This window comes from Hyperoodon ampullatus, assembly GCF_949752795.1.
Source record: "Hyperoodon ampullatus genome assembly, chromosome: 8".
Lineage (NCBI taxonomy): Eukaryota > Metazoa > Chordata > Mammalia > Artiodactyla > Ziphiidae > Hyperoodon > Hyperoodon ampullatus.
Window position 1 is genome coordinate 115,168,659 of NC_136921.1, and position 24,008 is coordinate 115,192,666.

General features: G+C 43.7%; 1 protein-coding gene across 1 annotated transcript in view; it reads left to right on the top strand.

Annotated features, from left to right (window-relative positions):
* Positions 1 to 1,863: 1,863 nt before the first annotated feature.
* NIPA1 (NIPA magnesium transporter 1) overlaps positions 1,864 to 24,008 on the top strand; it is a gene marked incomplete at its 3' end in the record, with an annotated part of 39,331 nt that continues 17,186 nt past the window's right edge. Inside the window, exons 1-3 of the mRNA XM_079709859.1 lie at positions 1,864 to 2,028; positions 18,718 to 18,765; positions 20,451 to 20,541. Coding sequence (XP_079565985.1) covers positions 1,866 to 2,028; positions 18,718 to 18,765; positions 20,451 to 20,541 — 302 coding nt within the window. The 5' untranslated portion in view covers positions 1,864 to 1,865. The remainder of the gene's footprint in view (positions 2,029 to 18,717; positions 18,766 to 20,450; positions 20,542 to 24,008) is intronic.

Here is a 24,008-nt window from a genome sequence, read left to right on the forward strand (position 1 = left end):
GAAGATTCTAAGTGTAGATCTTATTGACCTCAGAATACAATTTTTTTCTTTCCTTTCCTTATTAAGTTCAAAACTTTCACCTTTTCACTTAAAGGAAGCATTTTACAGCTTCTCTTTGGCATATCCAAATTGTCAGCATCACTACTCTTGTGCTTTGGGGCTGTTATTAAGTAAAATAAGGGTTGCATGAACACAAGCCCTGCGGTACCCAGTAGTCGATGTGATAACTGAGTTGCTACTAAGTGACTAAATGGACGGTATACAATGGGCAAAGGGATGATTCATGTCCCGGGCAGGATGGAATGAGATTTCAGCATACTACTCAGAACAGCATGCAATTTAAAGTTTATGAATTGCTTATTGCTGGAATCTTCTATTAACATTTTTGGACCACGTTGACTTTGGGTAACTGAAACCAAGGAAAGTGAAACCTTGCATAAAGGGGACTACTATATTTACATACAATGGAATATTACTGAGCCATAAAAAAGGAATGATGTTCTGACATATGCTACAATATGGATGAAGCTTGAAACATTATACTAAGTGACATGAGCCAGTCACAGAAGGACAAATATTGTGCAATTTCACTTATATGAAATATCTAGAATAGGCAAATTCATAGAGGCAGAAAGTAGGTTAGTGATTAGCAGAGACTGGCGGGGAGGAGAAATGGGAGATAACTGCTTTACGGGTATAGAGTTTCTGTTTGGAGTGATGGAATAGTTTTGGAAATGGACAGTGGTGAGGGTTGCACAACACTGTTAATGTAATTAATGCCACTGAATTGTACATTTAAAAATGGCTAAAATGGCAAGTTTTGTTATATATATGCTACCACAACAAAAAAAGAATAAGCAAAGGACTAGATTCATTCAGCATAAAAGTTTTCATACAGAAATAGTATTTGATTTTATATTGCTTCAAAAACAGTGATGCATACAGGTATAGGTTGATACTCTTTAGTTTTTTCAAAATTTACGAAGACGTTCATCACGGCATCACTTATAATAGAAAAAAAAAACCAACTGGGAGCGACCTAACATCCAACGACAGCTGAACAGTTAGACAAATTACGGTAATTAACTTTATGGGAAATTATACCGTCATTAAAATAATCATTATGTAGCAACTGTAAAAACTGATTATGATATATTAAATAAAAAGGATATTTTGTATATTGTCATTGCAATTGTACTTTAGGTGGGAAAACAATAACTATGAGGCTAGGGTTGTGGGATTGAGTCATTTTAAAATATTGCCCCATGTTTTCTGTAATTTTGGTATATTTTATTAAAAATAAACCAAAAAAATAAAAAAATAAAAATAAACCAGTAAATTGGACGGTGCGATCACGAGCTCACTGCTCCAGTGCGGAGACAGATGACTTCCCTTCCTTCAGCGGTCCCATTCGAGTTTCCACAGCTGACGTGTCTTGGTTTCAGGCCCCAGGGACGGCTCTCTGCGGGCCCCGGAACAGATCTGTGAGGGACCAGGATCCCAGCGAACGCTGCGTCTTGCTGGCGCTCTTCCAGTCCTAAATATCGCATGGGACACCCACCAAAACCCATCTGTTTACCTGAGAGGCAAACTTAACTGGGGGCCCTGTATTTGCACGGCCAAGCCTGAAGCTCGGCCTCTGCGCCCACCCACCTGCCACCGCACCCCACTCCTCGCCGCCGCCGCCTCTCCCAACGCGCTCCTCCCCCTCCTCCCCCCTCTCAACCCCTCCCGGAGCCCCGGCTCCACCCCGCCCCTGCCGAGCCCCGGTCCCCCGCACCCCAGTGGCTCTGGGCCGCGGAGCCGGCCCCCGCCTCCAGGCCCGGCGGGCGAGCGCGCAGGCGCGGAGGGCGGGCGCCGGCGGAATGGGGACTGCAGCGGCTGCAGCGGCGGCGGCCGGGGAGGGGGCGCGCAGCCCGAGCCCCGCCGCCGTGTCGCTCGGCCTGGGCGTGGCCGTGGTGTCGAGCCTGGTGAACGGGTCCACGTTCGTGCTGCAGAAGAAGGGCATCGTGCGCGCCAAGCGGCGAGGTAGGGCGGGCCGCGGCCCTGCTCGGGGTGGGGGCGGAGGCGTGGAGGGAGCAGCCGCCGGCCGTGGGGAGGGGAGCCGCCGCGGGGGGCGGGGTGGGTCCGGTCGTCGCCGGAGTGGGGTCCGGAGACGGGGCGGGGCACCTCGGAGGGCCAGCTGCGCGGGCGCGAGGCCCCCTAGACCACCCGCAGCGCAGGCGCGGACGCGGTCCTGTGCGCCAGAAGCGCCGCCACCGCGGCCGAGCCTAGTCCTCCAGCAGCTCCGAAGGCGGCCTGGGAATTAGCCGGTGCGCCCTGAGCGGTGGTAGTTGTGTCGCCGCCACGGTTTTTCTCCCTTCCCAGCGCTGGCGAAGCCTTCTTCAGTTTTATAAGGTTTCTCCAGCTGACTTCTTTCCTCCCTCCCAGACCCAATCGCTTTGCAGCCGTGCATCCCACCGACCTGCCCTCTGGTTGGCGCCCAGGCGTCCCTGTCACCCGCACCCACCGGCTGCTAGGGAAAGCTTCCTGTATGCAGTATCCCCCGAATGGTCGGAGCCCAGTGCCTGCTCAGAAGGAGCGACGGGCCTCCCGCCTTTGCTGTGACTCCAGCCTGGGGTGCACTTGGAGGGCAGGACCTGCTGACTTCTCGCCCGGCAGTGGCCACACCAGTGCAGAAGTTAAGAGCTGTGTGCTAGGCAGGTCGGGGTGGGAGCTGCGGGCCGAGGAGGCGCTCGCTCTCAGGGTCGAGCGAGAGGCCTGACCTTTCCTGTGGCTTCTGTTCGTGGGGTCCTTGATTGAACCATCTCTGGTTTAGATTGGACCCATCTGACTACAAGTGATCTTCAGTGTGAAGAACACTCAAGGAAGATTAAAACCACCAAAACTGGGCCAACTGAGTATTCCCTGGGTGGATAAGCCATCAAACACCACTGCTTATCAATGTGGAAAGTGTAAGATGTAGCAGAGTTCTTTGCCAGTGTTCTGTGCTAAGAGAGGCCTGAGACAGTTTACTGAACGCAAGATGTAGCATGCTTTGAAACTGAAACTGAACGTGTCCAGAAGGACTGAGAGAGTCTTGTGGCTGTTCTACAAGAATGGTGTTAGGGCTTCCCTGGTGGCGCAGTGGTTGAGAGTCTGCCTGCCGATGCAGGGGACGTGGGTTCGTGCCCCGGTCCGGGAAGATCCCACATGCCGCGGAGCGGCTGGGCCCGTGAGCCATGGCAGAATAGTGTTAGGAGCTCTCTGAGAAGGGGGAAACCGCCAGGTCATGGGTTTAAGAATAAGTAAACTTATTTAATAGTTCGGATTCTATAATGCAAGTGAAACTCTTGAGTGCCCTGGATGATCAGCCAGGAGTGAGGAAAGAGATAAAGGGACCTACAATCTTGAGTGAAAATATAAAATCATAGATATTTGTTAAAGAATTCAACTTCGAAGTGAAAACATTGCAGTCTGTACATAAAATAAAACCAAGCGTGATTTCTCTAGGATGCAGATGTATCTCTACGGTAACAAATGCACATCTGGCAGTAGCACACTTTTTAGGGAGCACCTGTCAGTTTGAGGGGCTCCAGGGGTGGGTGACATGTTCATCATGATTCAAAAATAAACAACACACATGCCCTTGATAGGATAGGTACATGATCTCCAAAACCCATGACCCCAGTCTAACCATGAGAAAAACATCACACAAACCTGAATTCAGGAACAGCCTGCAAAGGACCTGACCAGTCCTCCTGTCAAGGTCGTAAAGTCTGACAGACTGTCGCAGCCAGGAGGAGCCTGAGGACACATGGCCTTAAGACGTTAGGTAAAATCTAAGGAAACCTGAACCTAGACTTCCGTTAACAGAAAACAGTAACTATTGAGTAAAACTAAATATGTTATTTCAGCTCAGCTTATGTGTTCAAGGGAATTAGTGACTAAGAAAACAAAAAAACACAGCAACCTGAAAAAAAAAAACCATTATTCACGCTTTTATTTATACCTGCATACTATGCCCTTAAATAAATGAGTGAAAATGTGGTATTTGCTGATTTCTTACTTCTCCAGTTACTGCCCACCACTGCTAATTCAAGCTACCTGGCTTGCTCGTAATGGTGGAAGACCGACATACAGTCTTGTTTTGATACCTTTAGTTTTGATTTGTTCAACAGATATTCACAACACTCTTAGTATGTGCCAGGCACCGTTGTAGGTATTGAGGATGCATAGTTCTAGCATCTACACCCCTGGAACCTTTTTGTACCTCTGCTAGTAAGCAGCATAGTTGGCCGTTGTGAAATGACTGAAATGGGGGACATGGGAGGCAAGAGGGGGTGGCTAAACACTGGGGAGTCACGTTCTTGCGCTAAGGGAGACCTGATGGTCTTACACTGTAAAACGCTGTCTCACTGAAAGTTTCAGCTTTCTTGCATTGCCATGCACCAGCATTTCCTTCAGGTCTCAGCTTCAGGAGAGCCAAGTTCTGGTCACAGCCCTCCCTTTGTCGGGGAGGAGTTGGGGTGCCGCTTTCTCTGTTCCCAGCTTTCCCGCACTCTTGAGAGGACCTTCCCAATGAATGGAATGTCATTCATGGAATGGAGTGGATAGGCTAGGAGCACCATCCACAGCACAGGCTCAAGGTGAACTAACTGCCTCACTCCTGGTGTGGCTCTGAAAGACCCTGAAGATGGGAAGAGGGCAGGGGACACCTGGGGCCACAGGTCATTGATAGTATGTTTAGTGTTAGAGCCCACTGAAGCCGAGCTTAGAAGAGAGAAACAAGGTGACCATCTAGTCTGAAGATAATTTGTTGAAAGCCAGTTGCAACATTAGACTTCTGTGCTGGTGGATAGGTGAGGATGACCTGGGAGCCTCTTCACTGTGGGGGGATGATGTTCTGCCCACAGACAGACATTGTGGAGACAGCCTCAGGAAGGTCATAGAATTGCATAGATGAGTGACTCTGTAGAATGCCCTAGGCCAGGAAGAACCACGATCTTTTTAAAATCCCTTTCATCAAAACTGGGAGATACCACCTAACACACATTAGGATGGCTATTGTTTAAAAAAAAAAAGGCAGAAAATAACAAGCATTGGTGAGGATGTTGAGAAATTGGAACCCTTGTGCACTGTTGGTGGGAATGTAAAATGGTGCAGCTGCTATGAAAAACAGCAGGGAGGTTCTTCAAAAAATTAAATGTAGAATTACCATATGACCCAGCAATTCCACTTCTGAGGATGTACATCCAGAAGAAATGAAAGCAGGGACTTGAACAGATATTTGCACACCCATGTTCATAGCAGCATTATTCACAGTAGAGAAAATGTGGAACAAATTGTGGTATATACGTTCAAAGGAATATTCCTTAGTCTTAAAAAGGAAGGAAATTCTGACACATGCTACAGCATGGATGAGCCTTGAGGACATTACGCTAAGTGAAATAAACCAGTCACAAAAGGACAAACCTTGTATGATTCTACTCATACGAGGTACCTAGAACAGTCAGATTCACAGAGGCAGAAAGTAGAATGGTGTTGCAGGGGGCTGTGAGGAGGGGGGTGGGAAGTCAGTGTGTAATGGGTGCAGAGTGTCTGTTTTGGAGGATGGGTTAGTTCCGGAGATGGACGGTGGTGATGATTGCACAACAAGGTGAATGTACTTAATGCCATGGAACTGTACACTTAAAAATGGTGAAAATGCTAAATATTATGATATATATTTTAACACCATAAAAAAAGTCCTTTTCAGGTTTCACAGTCTCCTTCCTGAGAGGAGTACAGCCTAGTGGTGTAGTCACACTGCTAAGATGCTCGGAATGAGTGAGTTGTCTCGTGAGAGTGGAACCTGGGATCCAAGCAGCCCACCTGCTAGGCTCAAGCCTTCTGCACTGATTTTGGAGGCCGTGTGCTCTCTGGTCATGGAATGTACACGTTTTCTCCTCGCCTCTCTTGCCGTTCCTAGGCACACACCTAGGTGCATGTACCCCCAAACCCAGAGCTGAGACACACACGTTATCTTCACCCCTGCAGCCCTTTGACTGTGTGGTTAGTTCCTCCAGCTCCTGTACACCCTCCAGACCCTGACGGATGGGGTCACCTCCCTCTCCTGCCGTGTGACTTCTTGGTGCCCGTCTTTAGCCCCTTCCTGCCCCTGAAACCTGTGGTGTGATGGCTTGTTCACTTGTCTGTGCTCCCCCTGGATCCTGGCTCTTCAAGGCAGGGCACATGTCCCGTCCACTGGGAGGCATGTGGTGGACACTCAGTAATGCTCTCTAATTGGCCGTGAGTAACCCTGGAGTGGAGGGTAAAACCAAACCTCGTATTTTATTTCCGAGCTTTCTTCAAATTATTCAGAGCTGACCTCATTTACCTGTGGCCTCTGCTAAGTAACAGAATCCAGACTTACTGCTAGATCTGAACATCTGTAACCCTGATATCTATCTAGCTCCAAGGGGAGATGGTTGATAAGGAACATGTGAGAATAGGGCGAGTGTTAAGAGCATTTGAATGGCTCCACAGCCTGTACATATCTGGTTTACTTGATAGTATTTCCATGAGAAGAGAAGATAAAGAAGGCTGCTGCTTACAGAAGACTTATGATGTCCCGGACTCATGCATCTGTCACGTTCCATGGGCTGGCTGGACTCAGATGGGCCCCGCTTCCTTGGGGTCTCCAGTGGGCTGCGGTCAGATGGTGGCTGGGGCTAGAGTCATCTGAGATGACTTCTTCCTCTCTTGTCTGGGATAGCTGAGACAGCAAGATGGTTCCTGAGCTACCTCCCTCCACCACCTCTTTTCATCACTGCATATACTCTCTCTTTTTTTTTTTTTTTTTTTTTTTGCGGTACGCGGGCCTCTCACTGTTGTGGCCTCTCCCGTTGCGGAGCACAGGCTCCGGACGCGCAGGCTCAGCGGCCATGGCTCACGGGCCCAGCCGCTCCGCGGTATGTGGGATCTTCCCGGACCTGGCCACGAACCCGTGTCCCCTGCATCGGCAGGCGGACTCCCAACCACTGCGCCACCAGGGAAGCCCCTTCCATGTACTCTTTTCACACGTGGCTACCATGGGCTTCCTTACACCATAGTGGTCTCAGGGAAGTCAGATCCCTTACATGGTGGATAGCTTCCCCTAGACCAAACCTTCCAAAGACTAAGGTGAGCGCGGAATGGATCCCTGTGCCCTAGCCGTGGAGGTCTGGCAATACCACTTCTGCCACGTTCTGTTGGTGTACTCAGGGCCAACCCAGGTCCACTGTGGGAGGGGATGGCATAGGGACATGGATCCCAGGAGGTGTGATACAGGAGAGGAGGTTGAGGCATGCACCTGATACAGGACTGGCGGCACCAGGATTTGAACCCAGCTTGGGTTGACTTTGAAGGTGGTTTTTCTCTGCTGCTCCCAGTGGGAAAGGTGAGGGGAAAGATACATAAATTCACCTATAGATAAGACTTTTCTGATGAGGGGCTTCACAGTCTATGTGGAAAAAGCTGGTACTCGGATACTGTTTTATTATAAATAAGTATAATAATACCCCAAACGTTAAGTATTAATAATACCCTGAAACTAAGGCAAATAAGAATTTCTTATCATTTTCATGTGACAAATGTGGGAATAGATCACTAATATAAATTCCTACATAAAATACCTTTGGTGTTCATGAATTTCTGTTGGACAGAGTATATTTTTTCTTCAAAAATATTTATACATAAATAGTATAAAATATAACGTAATTTATATTTCCAGCCCTTTAAGTCCTCAATGAGTAACCAACCAGTCCTTTTTTAAAAAAAAAAGGTAGCCATGAGCGGCTAAAAAAGACCACTTTTCAAGGAGAATATGCTCAATCCCACACTCCCTAACCCCACACTCCCTAATGTTTCCGGGCCAGGAACCTGTGACGGTAAACTGACCCCTTTTAGATATTGCCTGGATCAGCCAGGGAGGGTGGGCAGGCAGAGGGTTTACCTTGCATGTTCATGCCCAGTCAGAGCTCTTTGGTATGGTATGCTTACTCAGCAGAGTATATCATGAATTCCCAGAACCTGGGCATAGTCATGCTTTTAAAAGAGCATCTTGGGGCTTCCCTGGTGGCACAGTGGTTGAGAGTCCGCCTGCCGATGCAGGGGACACGGGTTCGTGCCCCGGTCTGGGAGGATCCCACATTCCACGGAGTGGCTGGGCCCATGAGCCATGGCCGCTGAGCCTGCGCGTCCAGAGCCTGTGCTCCGCAACGGGAGAGACCGCGACAGTGAGAGGCCCACGTACCGCAAAAAAAAAAAAAAAAAAAAAAAGAGCATCTTCTTCTTGGTTATAGAAATATGGTCATTGTTTAAAATCTGGTAAGTACATACAATTACGAATAGGAAAATAAAAAGCATTCATCTCCTCACCTTCAGGTAACCACTGTTACAATTAGGGTGTATTTCTTCCTAGTCACATTCAATACTTATATTTCAAAATTGAATTTTAATGAATAAATCCTGTGTGCAAAAATTATATAACACATATGTAGGGTATAGAGAATAATAAAATAAACACCACCTATCAGACATTCCAAAAAAATTATATATATCTTTAAAATCTTAAAAAAACCCTTTTTACTATGGAAAATGTCAAACATATACATAGAGAAAATAGTGTAATAGACCCCCATATACCTATCCGCCAGCTTCAACGATCATTAGTCTGAGCCAATCTCATTTCATTTACACCCCAGTGCCACTCCTCTGCCTCCACCCCAGTGGAATTTTTGAGATGAATTCCAGGCAGAATACCATCTCATCTATGTATTTCAGTGAGCATCTCCTTGTTAAAGGTAACTGTAATACCTTTATTGCACCTGAAAATTAACAATAACTCTTTAATATTCTCACATACCTGGTCAGTGTTCAAATTTCCGTGATTATCTCATCAGTTTTCCCCAGTTTATCTTTTAGAACCAGGATCCAGTTTTGATCCATACATTGCTGTTGGGTGGTACACCTCTTCATCATGTACTTTGAAAACCGTGTGCCAGTTTATGTCCTGTGGTTGCTCTCAAGTCTGTCATCCCCATGCTGTTAAATATCCTTTGAAAAAATATTCAGTGGCTGCATGAATGTTACCATTCTCCTTTTGTAGGACATGAGTGTTTCCAGTTCCTTTGCTAGTATAATATGTTATATTGAGTATCTTTGCATATGAATGTTGGGATAGCTCCCTCAAAATAGAGTTTTAAAAGTGGTGATGTTTCAATAAACTGTGTGTATGTGTATATACAGTATAGTACGTGTGTGTATAGGAGTCATGACTGAGAGCTCATTTTCTTAGATTGTTCTGTTCACATCAACAGAGCCTGACAGTACAGGTATAAATGCCTGACATCTACCTGTCGTGCAAACAGGAATTGGCCACTTTGGCTTCTCTGTACTCAGGGTGAGTGGGGGCAGCCCTGGTTTCAGAGAAAGGGAGAGGGAAAATGCTGCACTAAAGGTGAGGAGGAAGAGAACACTTTTCAAGGGCAGACACCGTGCCTCGGGAGTCTTTATAAGCCTTTGTATTCACCAAGGAACGTGATGCTTCCAGTAAACATTTGATAGAGAGCTTCCCTGGAGGGAGTATGTGTTAATATATACTGGACTTATTCCCTGTGAAACATCGAATGTCATTTCCCACAGAAACTGTGAGAAACTGTCACACTGGTTATTGCATTATGGTCAGCATTGTGTGGGCTAACCTAGAAGTTTAGCTATTGTTTATAAACTATTTTTTCTTTTTAAATATTGGAGTATAATTACATATAGTCAGCTGCGTAGATCTTAAGGGTCAGTTTGGTGAGGTTTTTTTTTTTTACAAGAATTATTTTTTTTAATATTTTATTTATTTATTTTATTATTTATCTTATTTTTGGCTGCGTCGGGTCTTAGTTGCCGCACACCAGATCTTCGTTGCGGTGTGTGGGGCTTCTCTTTAGTTGTGGCGTGAGGGTTTTCTCTCTCTAGTTATGGCGCACAGGCTCCAGAGCACGTGGGCTCTGTAGTTTGCATCACGCAGGCTCTCCAGTTGAGGTGCGCTGGCTCAGTAGCTGTGGCGTGAGGCCGTAGTTGCCCTGCGGCATGTGGGATCTTAGTTCCCTGACCGGGGATTGAGCCCGCGTCCGTGGCCTTGGGAGGCAGATTCTTTACCACTGGACCACTGGGAAAGTCCCAGTTTGGTGAGTTTTGACAAATAAATATACCTGTGTAACCAACACCTCGGTAAAGAAGTTGGTTATTGCTGTCACCCTAAAAAGTTCTCTCGTGTTCTTTTTCATCCTGTCCTCCCTACACCAGAGGGTCTGCTCTCCTAGTATCCATCTGCATAGATTGAATTAGTTTTGCCTGTTCTTGAACTTCATATAAATGGAATCATACAATATGTATTCTCTTATGTCTACTCTTCTTTCTTTCTTTCTCTCATCATGGTTTGAATATTCATTGTGATATGTGTATCAGTCGTACTTATATTGCTAAGTAGTGTTCCATTGTTTGAATATACCACAATTTGCTTATCTATTCTGAAAATTTGGTTGTTTCCAAATTTTTGCTGTTTGAGGAAAGCTGCAATGACAGTTCTTACATAATTCTTTTTTGACTTAAAGTCTTCTTATCTTTGGGGTAAATACCTTGGAGCATTGCTGGATCATGCAGTGCTGGATCATGGAGTAGGTATATAATTAAATTTTAAGAAACTGCTGAGCACCTTCTAACCACAGTTGTACCATGTTACCCTCCCATCAGCAATGAATGAGAGTTGCAGGTGCTCCACATTCTCTCCAACATTTGGTGTTGTCATCTGTTTAATTTTAGCCATTCTGGTGAGTGTACAGTGGTATCTCATTGTGATTTTAATTTACATTCCCCTGATACCTAATGATATTGAGCATCTTTTGATGAGTTTATTGGCCATTTGTATACACTCTTTTTGAGGTGTCTTTTCAAGACTTTTGCCTGTATTTTACTGGATTGTATTGTGCATTATATATACCATGTATGTATAATCTGGATACAAGTCCTTTGGCAGATTTAGGAATTGCAATATTTTCTCTGAGGCTTGTCTTTTCATTTTCTTAATGTTTCCTCTTGAAGAGCAGACATTTTTAATTTTGATGAAGTCTAACTTATCAGTTTTTTCCTTCTACATGGTTAGTACTTTTCGATTTCTGCCAAAAAAAAGTCTTTGTTTCTCCTCAGGTCACAATGGCATCCTCCTGTGTTTTCCTCTAGGAGTTTTATAGCTTTAGCTTTTACCTTTAGGTCTGTAAGCCATCTTGAGTTAATTTTTGTATATGAGTGAGGTATGAATCAAGGTTCAGTATTTTCCCTACTGGTATCCATTTGGTTCAGCATCACTTGTTGAGGAAATTTCCCTATTGAATTACACTGTTGCTTTAGTCCCTGGTCTGACTGTACATGTGTGAGTCTATTTCTGAACTCTATTCTGTTTTATTGTGTATGTCTATCCTTACGCCAGTCTGTATTGATTATGTAGTTTTATAATCTTAAAATCAGATAGTATAAGTCATACAGTTTTGTTCTTCTTTTTCAAGATTGCCCAACTATTTCTTTAGGAAAATAAGTTCTGCATATCTAATAACCAACATACAAAAGAACTTCAAGTACTAAATCCATTCATAAATTGGTGAATACCAAGTGCTCAGATTGAGTCTAATTAATGCCCTCATCTAGCTGTGTTGGTGTCAGGAAAGAAATTTTCTTGATAGTCCTTTTTTAAGAACTCTGTAAAAACTATGTAGCATCTTTTTACACATTTTTTAAAGTTAAGGCATTAATTAATTCGTAAAGGACTTAGTGATCCACTCTTGCTTTGCTGATAGGAGCAGCTCTGTTGTTGCTGTCCAGAGCACACATGAGTGGAAGCAGTTTTGCTGTGGTAGAATCAGAAAGTAAATAAACTAGACGACTGCCTGTATTTTTGTGCTAGAAAGTCATATTTTAAGGACATTTCTGATACACACTTAAACCTAAATGGAAGGTTTTGAAAGCCACGAGTCCATGGTTGGACAACATCAATGCCAATTGATATTATCATCCTGACAAGTCTCTTTTGTATTTGCACAACACTTCTTTGTCTTGTAGTTCAGCTGTTATAAACAACCGTTCAACTCTCAGTTAGCATCCAAGGTTTCCAGTATGAGGGGGAAAAAAATTCTAGACTTTAGGTATTGCTACCTTTGCAACCCACACCTAGGAGTGGAGGGGAGGAGGCATGAATATAGTCAAATAAACAAACAGAAAACCAGTGTTCTACAATTCTGAGGTTCCTTGTTCTTGCTAAGGCCAGAGAACTTGAAAAGTCCCAGCTGGGAAGAGGATGAGCATGACCATAGGCTTGAACAGGTGCCTCCTGAGGGTGTCAGGGGAGTAACTTTAGGATTTTTAGGGACAGTGATGAAGGTGAAACTGAAGAAACCAAGTCATTTTAGGACATAAGAAAATGATATCTATGACAGGGCCAATGGCTAACATGGAATGCAGGTTCCTAGGAATTCCTGGCTGCAGGAGGATGGAACCTGGGACAACGAGCTCAGTGAGGATGCTAGGCACAGGTGGATGGGCAAGAAGAGCCATGGGCTACTTCCGTGGGCACTGGGGATCTTGCTGAACTGGAGCCCTTGGGGGCCATGGGGAGCAGCATCACTTTGATCTACAGTTAGGGGTGTGGGGCAAGTATCCCGACAGAAAATCTTAACTTACTTAATGTCCATGGAAGCAGAAAAATTTTGCCTAATATTGGCTTAAAAGGTGAGGGTGATCGCAATACCTTTGGGTTTCAGCAAACACAAGCTCCTCCTGGGGAGTATGAGTGGGAGGACCCTAGACACTTGGAACTAACCTGTACCCTTTGACTAAAGGGAGACCAAAGCCTTGTTATGTCTCTAGCCCTGGGTACATGGTATCCCAGGTTCTTCCCCATTTTAGTGACAGAGTCCATTTCAGACTATCAAAAGCACGTGCTGTGTGGTCGTTAATGGTGTGGGGAAAACTATAGCAGTGAAAGAGGAGAGCCTCAGTGGGTCCCATTGTGCTGGCATCCTTGGACAAGCTTTCACTGCAGGAGTGTTGCCCACATTCTAGCTGCTGCTGTAGCAGTGATCCCATGACTTCGTAAGCACTCAGGACAAAACTGTATTCATCACAGTAAAAGGAATTGGCCTTTCCCTGCCCCCAGCATAGACCCCCAACAGAAAAGGTTGTGACTGATTCCTTGATCTCAGAGTCCCTAAAATCTTCTGAATATTATATATAGAATTTTGAAAAGTTATTGAGTAAATTATTGTGTGCATCTGCTATAAAAACAAGCTTTAAGATCTAGAATGAAATGTGTTCACAGTTATTTTAAATAATAAGCAAGAATATTTACTTATACACAAAAGAGCAGGAGTGGTCATGCTGGTATGAAACAGAACAGACTTTAAGGCAAAAATTGTTACTGTAAAAAAAAAAAAAAAAATCATGTTTGGGCTTCTCTAGTGGCGCAGTGGTTGAGAGTCCGCCTGCCGATGCAGGGGACACGGGTTCGTGCCCTGGTCCAGGAAGATCCCACATGCCACGGAGCGGCCGGGCCCGTGAGCCATGGCCGCTGAGCCTGCGCAACCGGAGCCTGTGCTCTGCAACGGGAGAGGCCACAACAGTGAGAGGCCCGCTTACCGAAAAAAAAAATTGTTACTGTAGCCAAAGAAGGACATTTATTTTTGGCTGCATTGTGTCTTCGTTGCTGCGCGCGGGCTTTCTTTAGTTGTGGAGAGCAGGGCCAGTCCTCGTTGCGGTGCACGGGCTTCTCATTGCTGTGGCTTCTCTTGTTGTGGAACACGGGCTCTAGGCACGCGGGCTGCAGTAGTTGTGGCTCGTGGGCTCTAGAGCGCAAGCTCAGTAGTTGTGGTACACGGGCTTAGTTGCTCCGCGGTATGTGGGATCTTCCCGGACTGGGGCTCGAACATGTGTCCCCTGCATTGGCAGGCGGATTCTGAACCACTGTGCCACCAGGGAAGCCCAAGAAGGACATTTTATGACAATGAAAAGGTCTACTGTAAGTCTGTACTTGATTTCCTTTGTTTTCTAAGCTTCTTTAGGATATAAAATAACAAAGTTTACGTTACCTTTATTATAAGTTACAACAATATATTGTTGGGTTTGTAACATAAAAAATGTAACATATATAACAATAATTAAATAAAGACCACTGATCTGTTCTTTGTATCTATAAATTTGGTTTTGTTGAAACTTTTTTAAATTGAAATATAGTTGATTTGCAATATTAGTTTCAGGTCTTCAGCAAAGTGATTCAGTTATTTATATGTATTGTTTCCGATTATTTTCTATTATAGGTTATTACAAGATACTGAATATTGTTCTCTGTGTTACACAGTAAATTCTTGTTGCTTTTCTATTTTATATATAGTAATGTGTATCTGTTAACCCCATACTCCTTACTTACCTGCCCCTCCCTTTCCCCTTTGGTGACCATAATTTTGTTTTCTGTGTCTGTGAGTCTGTTTCTGTTTTGTATATAGATTCATTTGCATTATTTTTAGAGTCCACATGTAAGTGATAACATATAATGTTTGTCTTTGAGTTAACTTCACTTAGTATGATATTCTCTAGGTCTACCCACATTGCTACAGATGGCAATATTTCATTCTTTTTAATGGCTGAGTAATGTTCCATTTTGTGTGTGCGTGTGTGTGTGTGTACACACACACACACACACCCCACATCTTCTTTATCTGTGCATCTGTCAATAGACACTTAGGTTGCTTCTGTGTCTTGGTTATTGTAAATCGTGCTGCTGTGAACATCAGGCTGCATGTATCTTTTCAGATTAGAGTTTTCATCTTTTCCCAATATATAACCAAGAGTGGGATTGCTGGATCATATGATAGCTCTATTTTTAGTTCTTTAAGGAACCTCCATACTGTTTTCCATAGTGGCTGTACCAATTTATATCCCCACCAACAGTGTAGGAGAGTTCCCTTTTCTCCACACCCTCTCCAGTATTTATTATTTGTATACTTTTTGATGATAGCCATTGACAGGTGTGAGGCGATACCTCATTGTGGTTTTGATTTGCATTTCTCTAATAATTAGCAATTTTGAGCATCTTTTCATGTGTCTGTTGGCCACCTTTATGTCTTCTTTGGAGAAATGTCTATTTAGATCTTCTGCCCATTTTTTTTTTTTTTTTTTTTTTTTTTTTTTTTTTTTTTTTTTTTTTTTTTTTTGGTGGTACGCGGGCCTCTCACTGCTGTGGCCTCTCCCGTTGCGGAGCACAGGCTCCGGACGCGCAGGCTCAGCGGCCATGGCTCACGGGCCCAGCCGCTCCGCGGCATGTGGGATCCTCCCGGACGGGAGCACGAACCCGTGTCCCCTGCATCGGCAGGCGGACTCTCAACCACTGCGCCACCAGGGAAGCCCTTCTGCCCATTTTTTGATTGGGTTGTTTGCTTTTTTGATATTGAGTTGTATAAGCTGTTTATATATTTTGGAAATTAAGCCCTTGTTGGTTGTGTCATATGCAAATATTTTCTCCCATTCCGTAGGTGGTCTTTTTGTTTTGTTGATGGTTTCCTTTGCTGTGCAAAAGTTTTTAAGTTTGATTAGGTACCATTTGTTTATTTTTGCTTTTTTTTTTTTTTTGCGGTATGTGGGCCTCTCACTGTTGTGGCCTCTCCCGTTGTGGAGCACAGGCTCCGGACGTGCCGGCTAAACAGCCATGGGTCACGGGCCTAGCCGCTCCGTGGCATGTGGGATCTTCCCGGACCAGGGCACGAACCCGTGTCCCCTGCATCGGCAGGTGGACTCTCAACCACTGCGCCACCAGGGAATCCCTATTTTTGCTTTTATTTCTTTTGCCTTGGGAGTCTGATCTAAGAAACTATTGCTACAATTTATGTCAGAGAATGTTTTGCCTATGTTCTCTTTTAGGAGTTTTATGGTGTCATGTCTTATATTTAGGTCTTTATGCCATTTTGAGTTTATGTTTGAACATGGTGTGAGGGAGTGTTTTAATTTCATTGATTTACGTGTCGCTGTCCAGCTTTCCCAACACCACTTGCTGAAGAGAATGTCTTCTCCACTGTATATTCTTGCCTCCTTTGTCGAAGATTAATTGACCATAGGTATATAGGTTTATTTCTGGGCTCTCTATCCTGTTCCATTGATCTGTCTGTTTTTGTGCCAATACCATGCAGTCTTAATTACTGTAGTTTTGTAGTATTGTCTGAAGTCTGGGAGGATTATGCATCCAGCTTAGTTCTTTTTCTTCAGGATTGCTTTGACAATTCTGTGTCTTTTTTTTTTTTTTTTTCAGATTCCACATGTAAGTAAAAGACATGCTCTAAAATAGCCACAGTGTGATTAGCACGTTTGGGAAATTGAACAAGGATTCTGTACTAATAGTTGATCATTGTTCTGCAGTGTTCACTGCAGGGCATTCTTCAGCTCAGCTCTACTTTCTGATATGTAGGACATCATGGGCCACATTTGTATCAGACACACTCAGAAGGACATGGGACAGGAGCCACAGCCAGTGTCAGGCCCTCTCTCTTGGAGCCTGGTAGCAGAGGCAGAGCATGATTTAGGGGCCCAGAGGCAGAACTGCAGCAGACGGTGCCACAGCTGCCCAGCCTTACAAGCCTCATGCCCTCCAGTATAAAGTCATAGAGGCAGGACTCCCAGGCCCTGAAAGAGCTGTTCCTATTCTCTGAGTATTGCACTCGGGGAGCCCAACCTCCAGTCAGATGCCATTTGCCCATCAGAGGTCATTTTTACCTTAAGTGCTGTCCGCTGGCCACATGGCTGTGAGCTTTGTAGTCGCGTTCTCATGCAGAAAGTGAAGGGGTTTTGTTACTCAGTTATCTACAACAATCCATGTTGAAGTTTTGCCAGTTGCCCCAATGCTGTCCTTTCTAGCAACCTTTTTTTCCATCTAACATCATGTGTTTAGTCACATCTCTTTAGTTTCCTGTCACTTGCAACAGTACCTCAGCCTTTGTCTTTCGTGACCTTGCCGATTTTGAAGCGTACAGGCCAGCTGATATGTGCACCATTTCACAATTTCCTCCTGATTAGATTCAGGTGATGCACTCTGGCAGGAGCACTGCAGATGTGATGTTGTGCCTTTCTCAGTGCGCCCTCAGGAGGCACAGGATTTGGTTTGTCCCACTGCTGATGGTGTCGACTTTGACCACTTAGTTAAGGTGATGTCCGTCAGGGTCTTAGAGTACTGTAAAGATAACTTTTTCTCTTTGTGATTAATAAAGAAGTTGGTGGAGGGCTTCCCTGGTGGCGCAGTGGTTGAGAGTCCGCCTGCCGATGCAGGGGACGTGGATTCGTGCCCCGGTCCGGGAAGATCCCACATGCCGCGGAGCCGCTGGGCCCGTGAGCCATGGCCGCTGAGCCTGCGCGTCTGGAGCCTATGCTCCGCAACGGGAGAGGCCACAACAGTGAGAGGCCCACGTACCACAAAAAAAAAAAAAAAAAAAAGCTGGTGGAGGTGATTCATGGAGATTACGTGGCAATCCTGTCCCTCAACAAACTTTCATTCACTTATTTTAGTCTCCATTGATGGTTCTTGCCTGGATCCGTTTTTACTGTGATGTTACCAAATGGTGCTGTTTGAACTAGACCATTCCTTCCACTCTATCCTTACTTACTGGTCTCATTTTCTTAAAAATACCTTTTAAATACCTGTAGCTGTGCTCCTCAGAGAAGCAGCCTGGCTTCCTATGTTCATTATACCAAATTACTGAGAATTAAAACCTCCAAACAGATTAGATGTTTTAGTGTGAAGTGAAAAAGTCCTGTTAGACTAGGAGCATTTTGACATACCTGAAGAAGGACAGAAGGAGGGATAGATGTGACGAGGAGACCTGCTCCCATCTCTGCCTGCCCTGACGTGCACTGGGACATAAGAGGGTAATCCAAGCGAGTAAAAGGGAAACCACTGTGTACAATGTCCGATCATTGAGTGAGTGTAAGGGTCTGCTTTCAACCATTTTCACATGGTTGCAAAAAGAGCCATGTCGGGCTGCCCTGGTGGACAGTGGTTGAGAGTCCGCCTGCCGATGCAGGGGACACGGGTTCGTGCCCCGGTCCGGGAAGATCCCACATGCCGCGGAGCGGCTGGGCCCTTGAGCCATGGCTGCTGAGCCTGCGCGTCCGGAGCCTGTGCTCCGCAACGGGTGAGGCCACAACAGTGAGAGGCTCGCGTACCGAAAAAAAAAAAAAGAGCGATGTCACAGAGGTTCTACATTATGAACCTGTTTAAGTAGCAAGTCACAGAACCCTGTACTAGAAAAATTATCATCTAAATGGGTTTCAGTAAATGCATGAGAGAATTGGACTTGGAAGATCAAATCTCATTTGAAATCAACATATAAAAAGTTACTCCAAAGAATATTTGTCTCTCGGTGATGTGTTGAGCCCCCCTCCCCAATAAAGTACCATTTATAAAGATTTTATTTGCTTGGGTCAGCTTGTGCTGATTGCAGAAAGTATTTTGCCACTTTTAATTGTTTCTCATGCTGCTCTTTATAGACTACTTTAAAGTTTCTTTGTAGGATGAATAAAAGTATGGCGTTCATTATTCTTTTCAATTTTAGTTTTATTTAAACATTCCTCTTTTAAGTGTGTAGCTCGTAAACCTCTTGGTGCGTACTTTCCTGACGTTTTTGTCTCCATCTTTTACAGGTACCTCCTATTTAACGGACATTGTATGGTGGGCAGGAACGATTGCAAGTAAGTACTCTCTGCGGTGAAGGGCTTGGTCTCCTTTTGTAAGATCAGCCATTTGTCTGCCAGCGCTGGATGGAGGGGGTGGGATGAGCTTAGCTTGTTCTTTGGAATGAGGACCGGGATGGTGGGAGACGGCGGAGGGTGAAGGCAGAGGATCCTGCTGCCTGCTGTTGGCCCTGAATTTTGTCCAGGTCAGACTGTCCTGGATCTGAAGAAATTTAGCAGCTCCTGCTTTCTCATCTGTAGTTGGGCTGTGGGCATTTGGTGAACTTGTGCCCCACACAACTGGTTTTACAAAGGAGTTGCTTCACTCAGCCTTAAGTAGCAGATCAGAGGTCATGTGTTATAATATAAAAATAATAAAATTAGAGTTCAGACCTTTACATATATAAAGAAAAATTCTGTTAGATGTTTCAGATATACCTTGAGGTCTTTTTGTCACACATTGTCTTTTAGGCAAGAAATTTTCTAGCAGACGTTGATTCATTGAAGAACTCATTTTTAAGCCCTATCTATCTCTCTATCTATCTATCTATCTGTCTATGTATGTATCTATCTGTCTATATATCTATCTCAGTGCAGCCCCAGGCACAGCCCTGTGCAGGCAGTAGTGTTTCCACTTTCTATCTATCTATCTATCTATCTATCTATCCATCTATCCATCTATCTCTCCATCTATCCATCTATCTATCTATCTATCCATCCATCTGTCTATCCATCTATCTATCTATCTGTCTATCTATCCGTCTATATATCTATCCATCTATCTATCTATCCATCCATCCGTCTATCTATCTATCCATCTATCTATCTATCCACCCATCTCTCTCTCTATCTGTCTATCTATCTATCCATCTATCTATCCATCTGTCTGTCTATCCATCTATCTATCTATCTGTCTGTCTATCCATCTATCTATCCATCTATCTATCTGTCTATCTATCTATCTATCCATCTATCTATCTATCCATCTATCCATCTGTCTATCTATCCATCTGTCTATCCATCTATCTATCTATCATCTATCTATCCATCTATCTATCTATCCATCTATCCATCTATCTATCCATCTATCTATCTGGCTATCCATTATCTGTCTATCCATCTATCTATCCATCTATCTATCTATCCATCTATCTGTCTGTCTATCTATCATCTATCCATCTATCTATCTATCCATCTGTCTATCATCTATCTATCCATCTATCTATCCATCTATCTATCTATCTATCTATCTGTCTATCTATCTATCTGTCTGTCTATCTCAGTGCAGCCCCAGGCACAGCCCTGTGCAGGCAGTAGTGTTTCCACTTGACGTGCCAGCAGCGTGTCGCTGGACTAGATCCCAGGCCACTTGAAGGGACATGGAAAGCTCTACATGATCTGTCTTAAAACGGACGTGTTAAGAAGAAAGTGGAACTATACTCTTGTACCCACTGTCAGTCACTGCTGGTTAGACTGGGAATGTCCATAGAGGGTTGAAACGAATTGGGCCAGTGATACTATGGGGCCGGCTCCCCTCTGCCCTCAGGACTCTTAATCTTGCAGATGATGCCCCATAGTTCCTTCCTCACCAGTAATGAAAAAGAAGTAGCCCTTTCAGAGCAGTCTTGCAAAATTCACCTCTGTGATGAATGCTCAAAGAGATGTTTGTAATTGCAGTGATACCCTTGTGATTCTCTTGACAGTGGCTGTTGGCCAGATCGGAAACTTCCTGGCCTACACGGCGGTCCCCACAGTCCTGGTGACTCCGCTTGGTGCCCTTGGAGTGCCATTCGGGTGAGAGCTGGGATTCTGTGTTTGGGTTTTTAATGTGTAGTTTAGGTATAAGAAAACTTTTCATTTTAAATGTTTCTGTTAAAATAATAAAAGTAGAAGTGTAACTGAAGATATGTTTCAGTATTACACTCCATATGGCTTAATTTTTATCCCTTCAGATTTAGTTGTATGAATTATTAACCCTCTCTTAGACATTTGCTTCAGTATATTTCAAATCCTGACTTATTCGTGGATACCAGCATGATGTCATCACTCTCCTGGTCTTTGCTCTGGAAGACTTCCTGGAGACTGGAGTCTTCCCAGCTCCTTGGCAAGTGATTCTGAGAAATCAATAAGCAAAACTAGTCAGTTCGTGTTTTATGTGGGTCCCTAGCATCCCCTGCTGGATGCTGGGCAGTCCCCTGTCTCAGGAGATTATGGAGGTTGGAACAAATGACACATGGGCTCCAGTGGGTTGTGTAAAAGGATTCACGACTCACAACAGTCAATAGCAAATGTATCACCCGAGGAGAATGGCTCTGGTTTGGTCTGGAGTAGAACAGGAGCAATGCGGGGCCTTGAGTTTTTATTGCAGTTACGAAGTGAGCCAGGTGGAGGTTCCCATGCTCAGTCTGGGGCTTACATGGTTTGAAATTTTAGTGCCAAGGGCCTGAGGGTGTGAACTGTCCTTCTTATCAGGTTACCCGGATATGGGGCAAAAGGGAAAAGAGAGGACTGGGGACACGAAAGCAGCCAGCCACCACAAATGGGGTCTTTCTCTTTATTACACTTGGCTGACCTATGAAAATGATTTTATGAGACATTTATTAAATATATTAACACATATCCTCTTGTGAACCTATTTATATTATTTTACCTTTGAAGAAATCATTAATAAACAGAGATAGAATAGAAGCGAAATAGCATCCAGGTTTCTAATTCATTGATATGTTGGTATTCTGCTGTATTCCAGACAGAGCTCCAGATCCTTGCAGAGAAGTGTGTCTGTGATAGATGTGTTTAACTGCGTACCTTAACGTCACTTAGGCTTTAAGGTTCTGTGGCCTAAAAAGCACAAAAGCATTTTCCACGTGTGAACCTTTGAAAATGTGTTTGTAGTACATTGTTCTAATCCAAACATATGCTTAGTATCACGTGTGGCTTAACATCACTTTGCATTTTGGATGGCCCTGAAAAGCTTAGATTACATGAGTGGCACTCTCACTGGGGAATCACCACTTCAGCTTCTCAGAGCCCAGCCTCACTCTCCGTTTCCTGAAAAATAATCAGACAAATAAACAACCCAACCATATGATCTTTGCACATTTAATGCGCACATATTAAAATGCCTTGCTTCATTAATTTCCAAAGAACTGTCAATTCTTAAGGACTTTGATAATTCAAAGACTCCTCACTAGAAATGTTCACTGCTCCAGGTCTTCAGGAGACGTTTCCCAAAGAACCGTGTGAGATGGCGTTCTGGATTAAAAGAATGCTTTCAACTCAGGATCCCAATAAGCTGTTTTTTAAAAATAAGAAAACAAATTAATTTGGAAAAAGTAAAGATATCAATATGTAGGTACATATGTATATGTATATATAAAAGAAGTTCTTTTTTTGTTAATGGGATGAGGTTGCTAGGATTACATTGAAACAGAAAAGAAAAGAATGTGGCACTGGGAAAAAAGATGTCTAATATCAGTGAAATAGAATAGAGTTCCCAAATAGGTCCACTTTTCACTGCAGTGGTTTAATGTATGATAAAGTAATCATCACAACAAAGTACTTTAAAAAAGGCTTTTAAAAATGTTTTATTTGGAATTAATTTCCAAATTACAGAAAAGTTACAAGGTTAAGAAAAATTAAAACAGCATCCATATACACCTCACCCAGATACATCGATTGTTGACATTCTATCCCACTTGCTCCATCATTTCCTTTCTCTGTATCAGGGTTTTTCAACCTTGATACTATCACCATTTGGGGCCAGATAATTCTTTGTTTTGGGGGGCTGACCTGTGCTTTATAGGGTGTTTAGCAGCATCCCTGGCCTCCACCCATCAGATACTGGTAGCTCCCTCTCCCCAAAATGTCTCTGGACATAAGCAAATGTCCCTTTGTGGGGCAAATCACCTTTCTTTGAGAAGCACTTTTCTATTATGAATGTGGTGTTTGTTTTGTTTTTTTGGATTTTTTTTTTGATCCATGTGAGAATAGTTACATATATCATGATCCTTTACCCTTAAACACTTTGATTTGTGTTTCCTAAGACGAGAGACATCCTCTCCATAACAATAGTATAATCATCAATTTTGATAAATTTAACATTATTATAATAAATGTATCTTTCTGACCTGCCGTCCCCATTCCAATTTTGTTAAGTGAACCATTACACCATTATCCTTATACTGCCATCCTGTATACCATTATTTTTCCTTCTAGTGCAAGATGTAGTCTAGTATCTGCATTTAGTTGTCATATCTCCAGTTTAAAACAGAGGGTTTCTTTTCTTTTTTTTTTTTAATAAATAGTTTTGGGAAACTGGTAAACAATTTGTAGGAACATCCATTTAAATCCTAATCATAACACCATCAAAATGGGATCCAAGTGAATTAAGCATTATGTACGGGATGGCCATCCAAGTGTGAAATAGAAACAAATACAACATTGAATCGTTTGTTGATATTACATTCAGTGCCTGATTTGTGTAATGACATTATTTGATATGTTGAGGTGTGTTATCTCACTCAGCAGTGCAGAGTATGCTATGTAAAGCTGAAGTGAACCCAGTGTGTTAACTAGCATCTCCACTAATACCTACCTGAGTATCTGTGGCATGTAGTTACAGATAGTTTATGTCTCTGATTTTCATTGAACAAACCCACATCTCTAGCACAAACCAGAGTAAGTCATATAGAGATTTTATCTGTAAAAAAGGAGAAAAAAAAGTTTAGCTATGTACCTAGAGTTTATGGTCCAAGTATAGGAAAACTTTTAATGTGTTTCAGATCTTAGAAGGTTAAGACGTTTCAAACATTGGAAGCAATAAAAATGAAAAGGTTAATTTTCTACACTAAAAGATAAAATAAGAAGGATGGAAAAACAATTTCAATATGACAGTAATTAAAGTGATGATATAAAGAACTTCTTGGACTTCCCTGGTGGCACAGTGGTTAAGAATCCACCTGCCAATGCAGGGGACATGGGTTCAAGCCCTGGTCCGGGAAGATCCCACATGCCGCAGAGCAACTAAGCCCGTGCACCACAACTACTGAGCCTGCACTCCAGAGCCCTCGAGCCACAACTCCTGAAGGCTGGGTGCCTAGAGCCCATGCTCTGCAACAAGAGAAGCCACTGCAGTGAGGAGCCCGCGCACCACAACAAAGAGTAGCCCCCACTCACCACAACTAGAGAAAGCCCGCACACAGCAACAAAGACCCAACACAGCTAAAATTAATTAATTAAATAAATAAATTTTAAAAATGTAT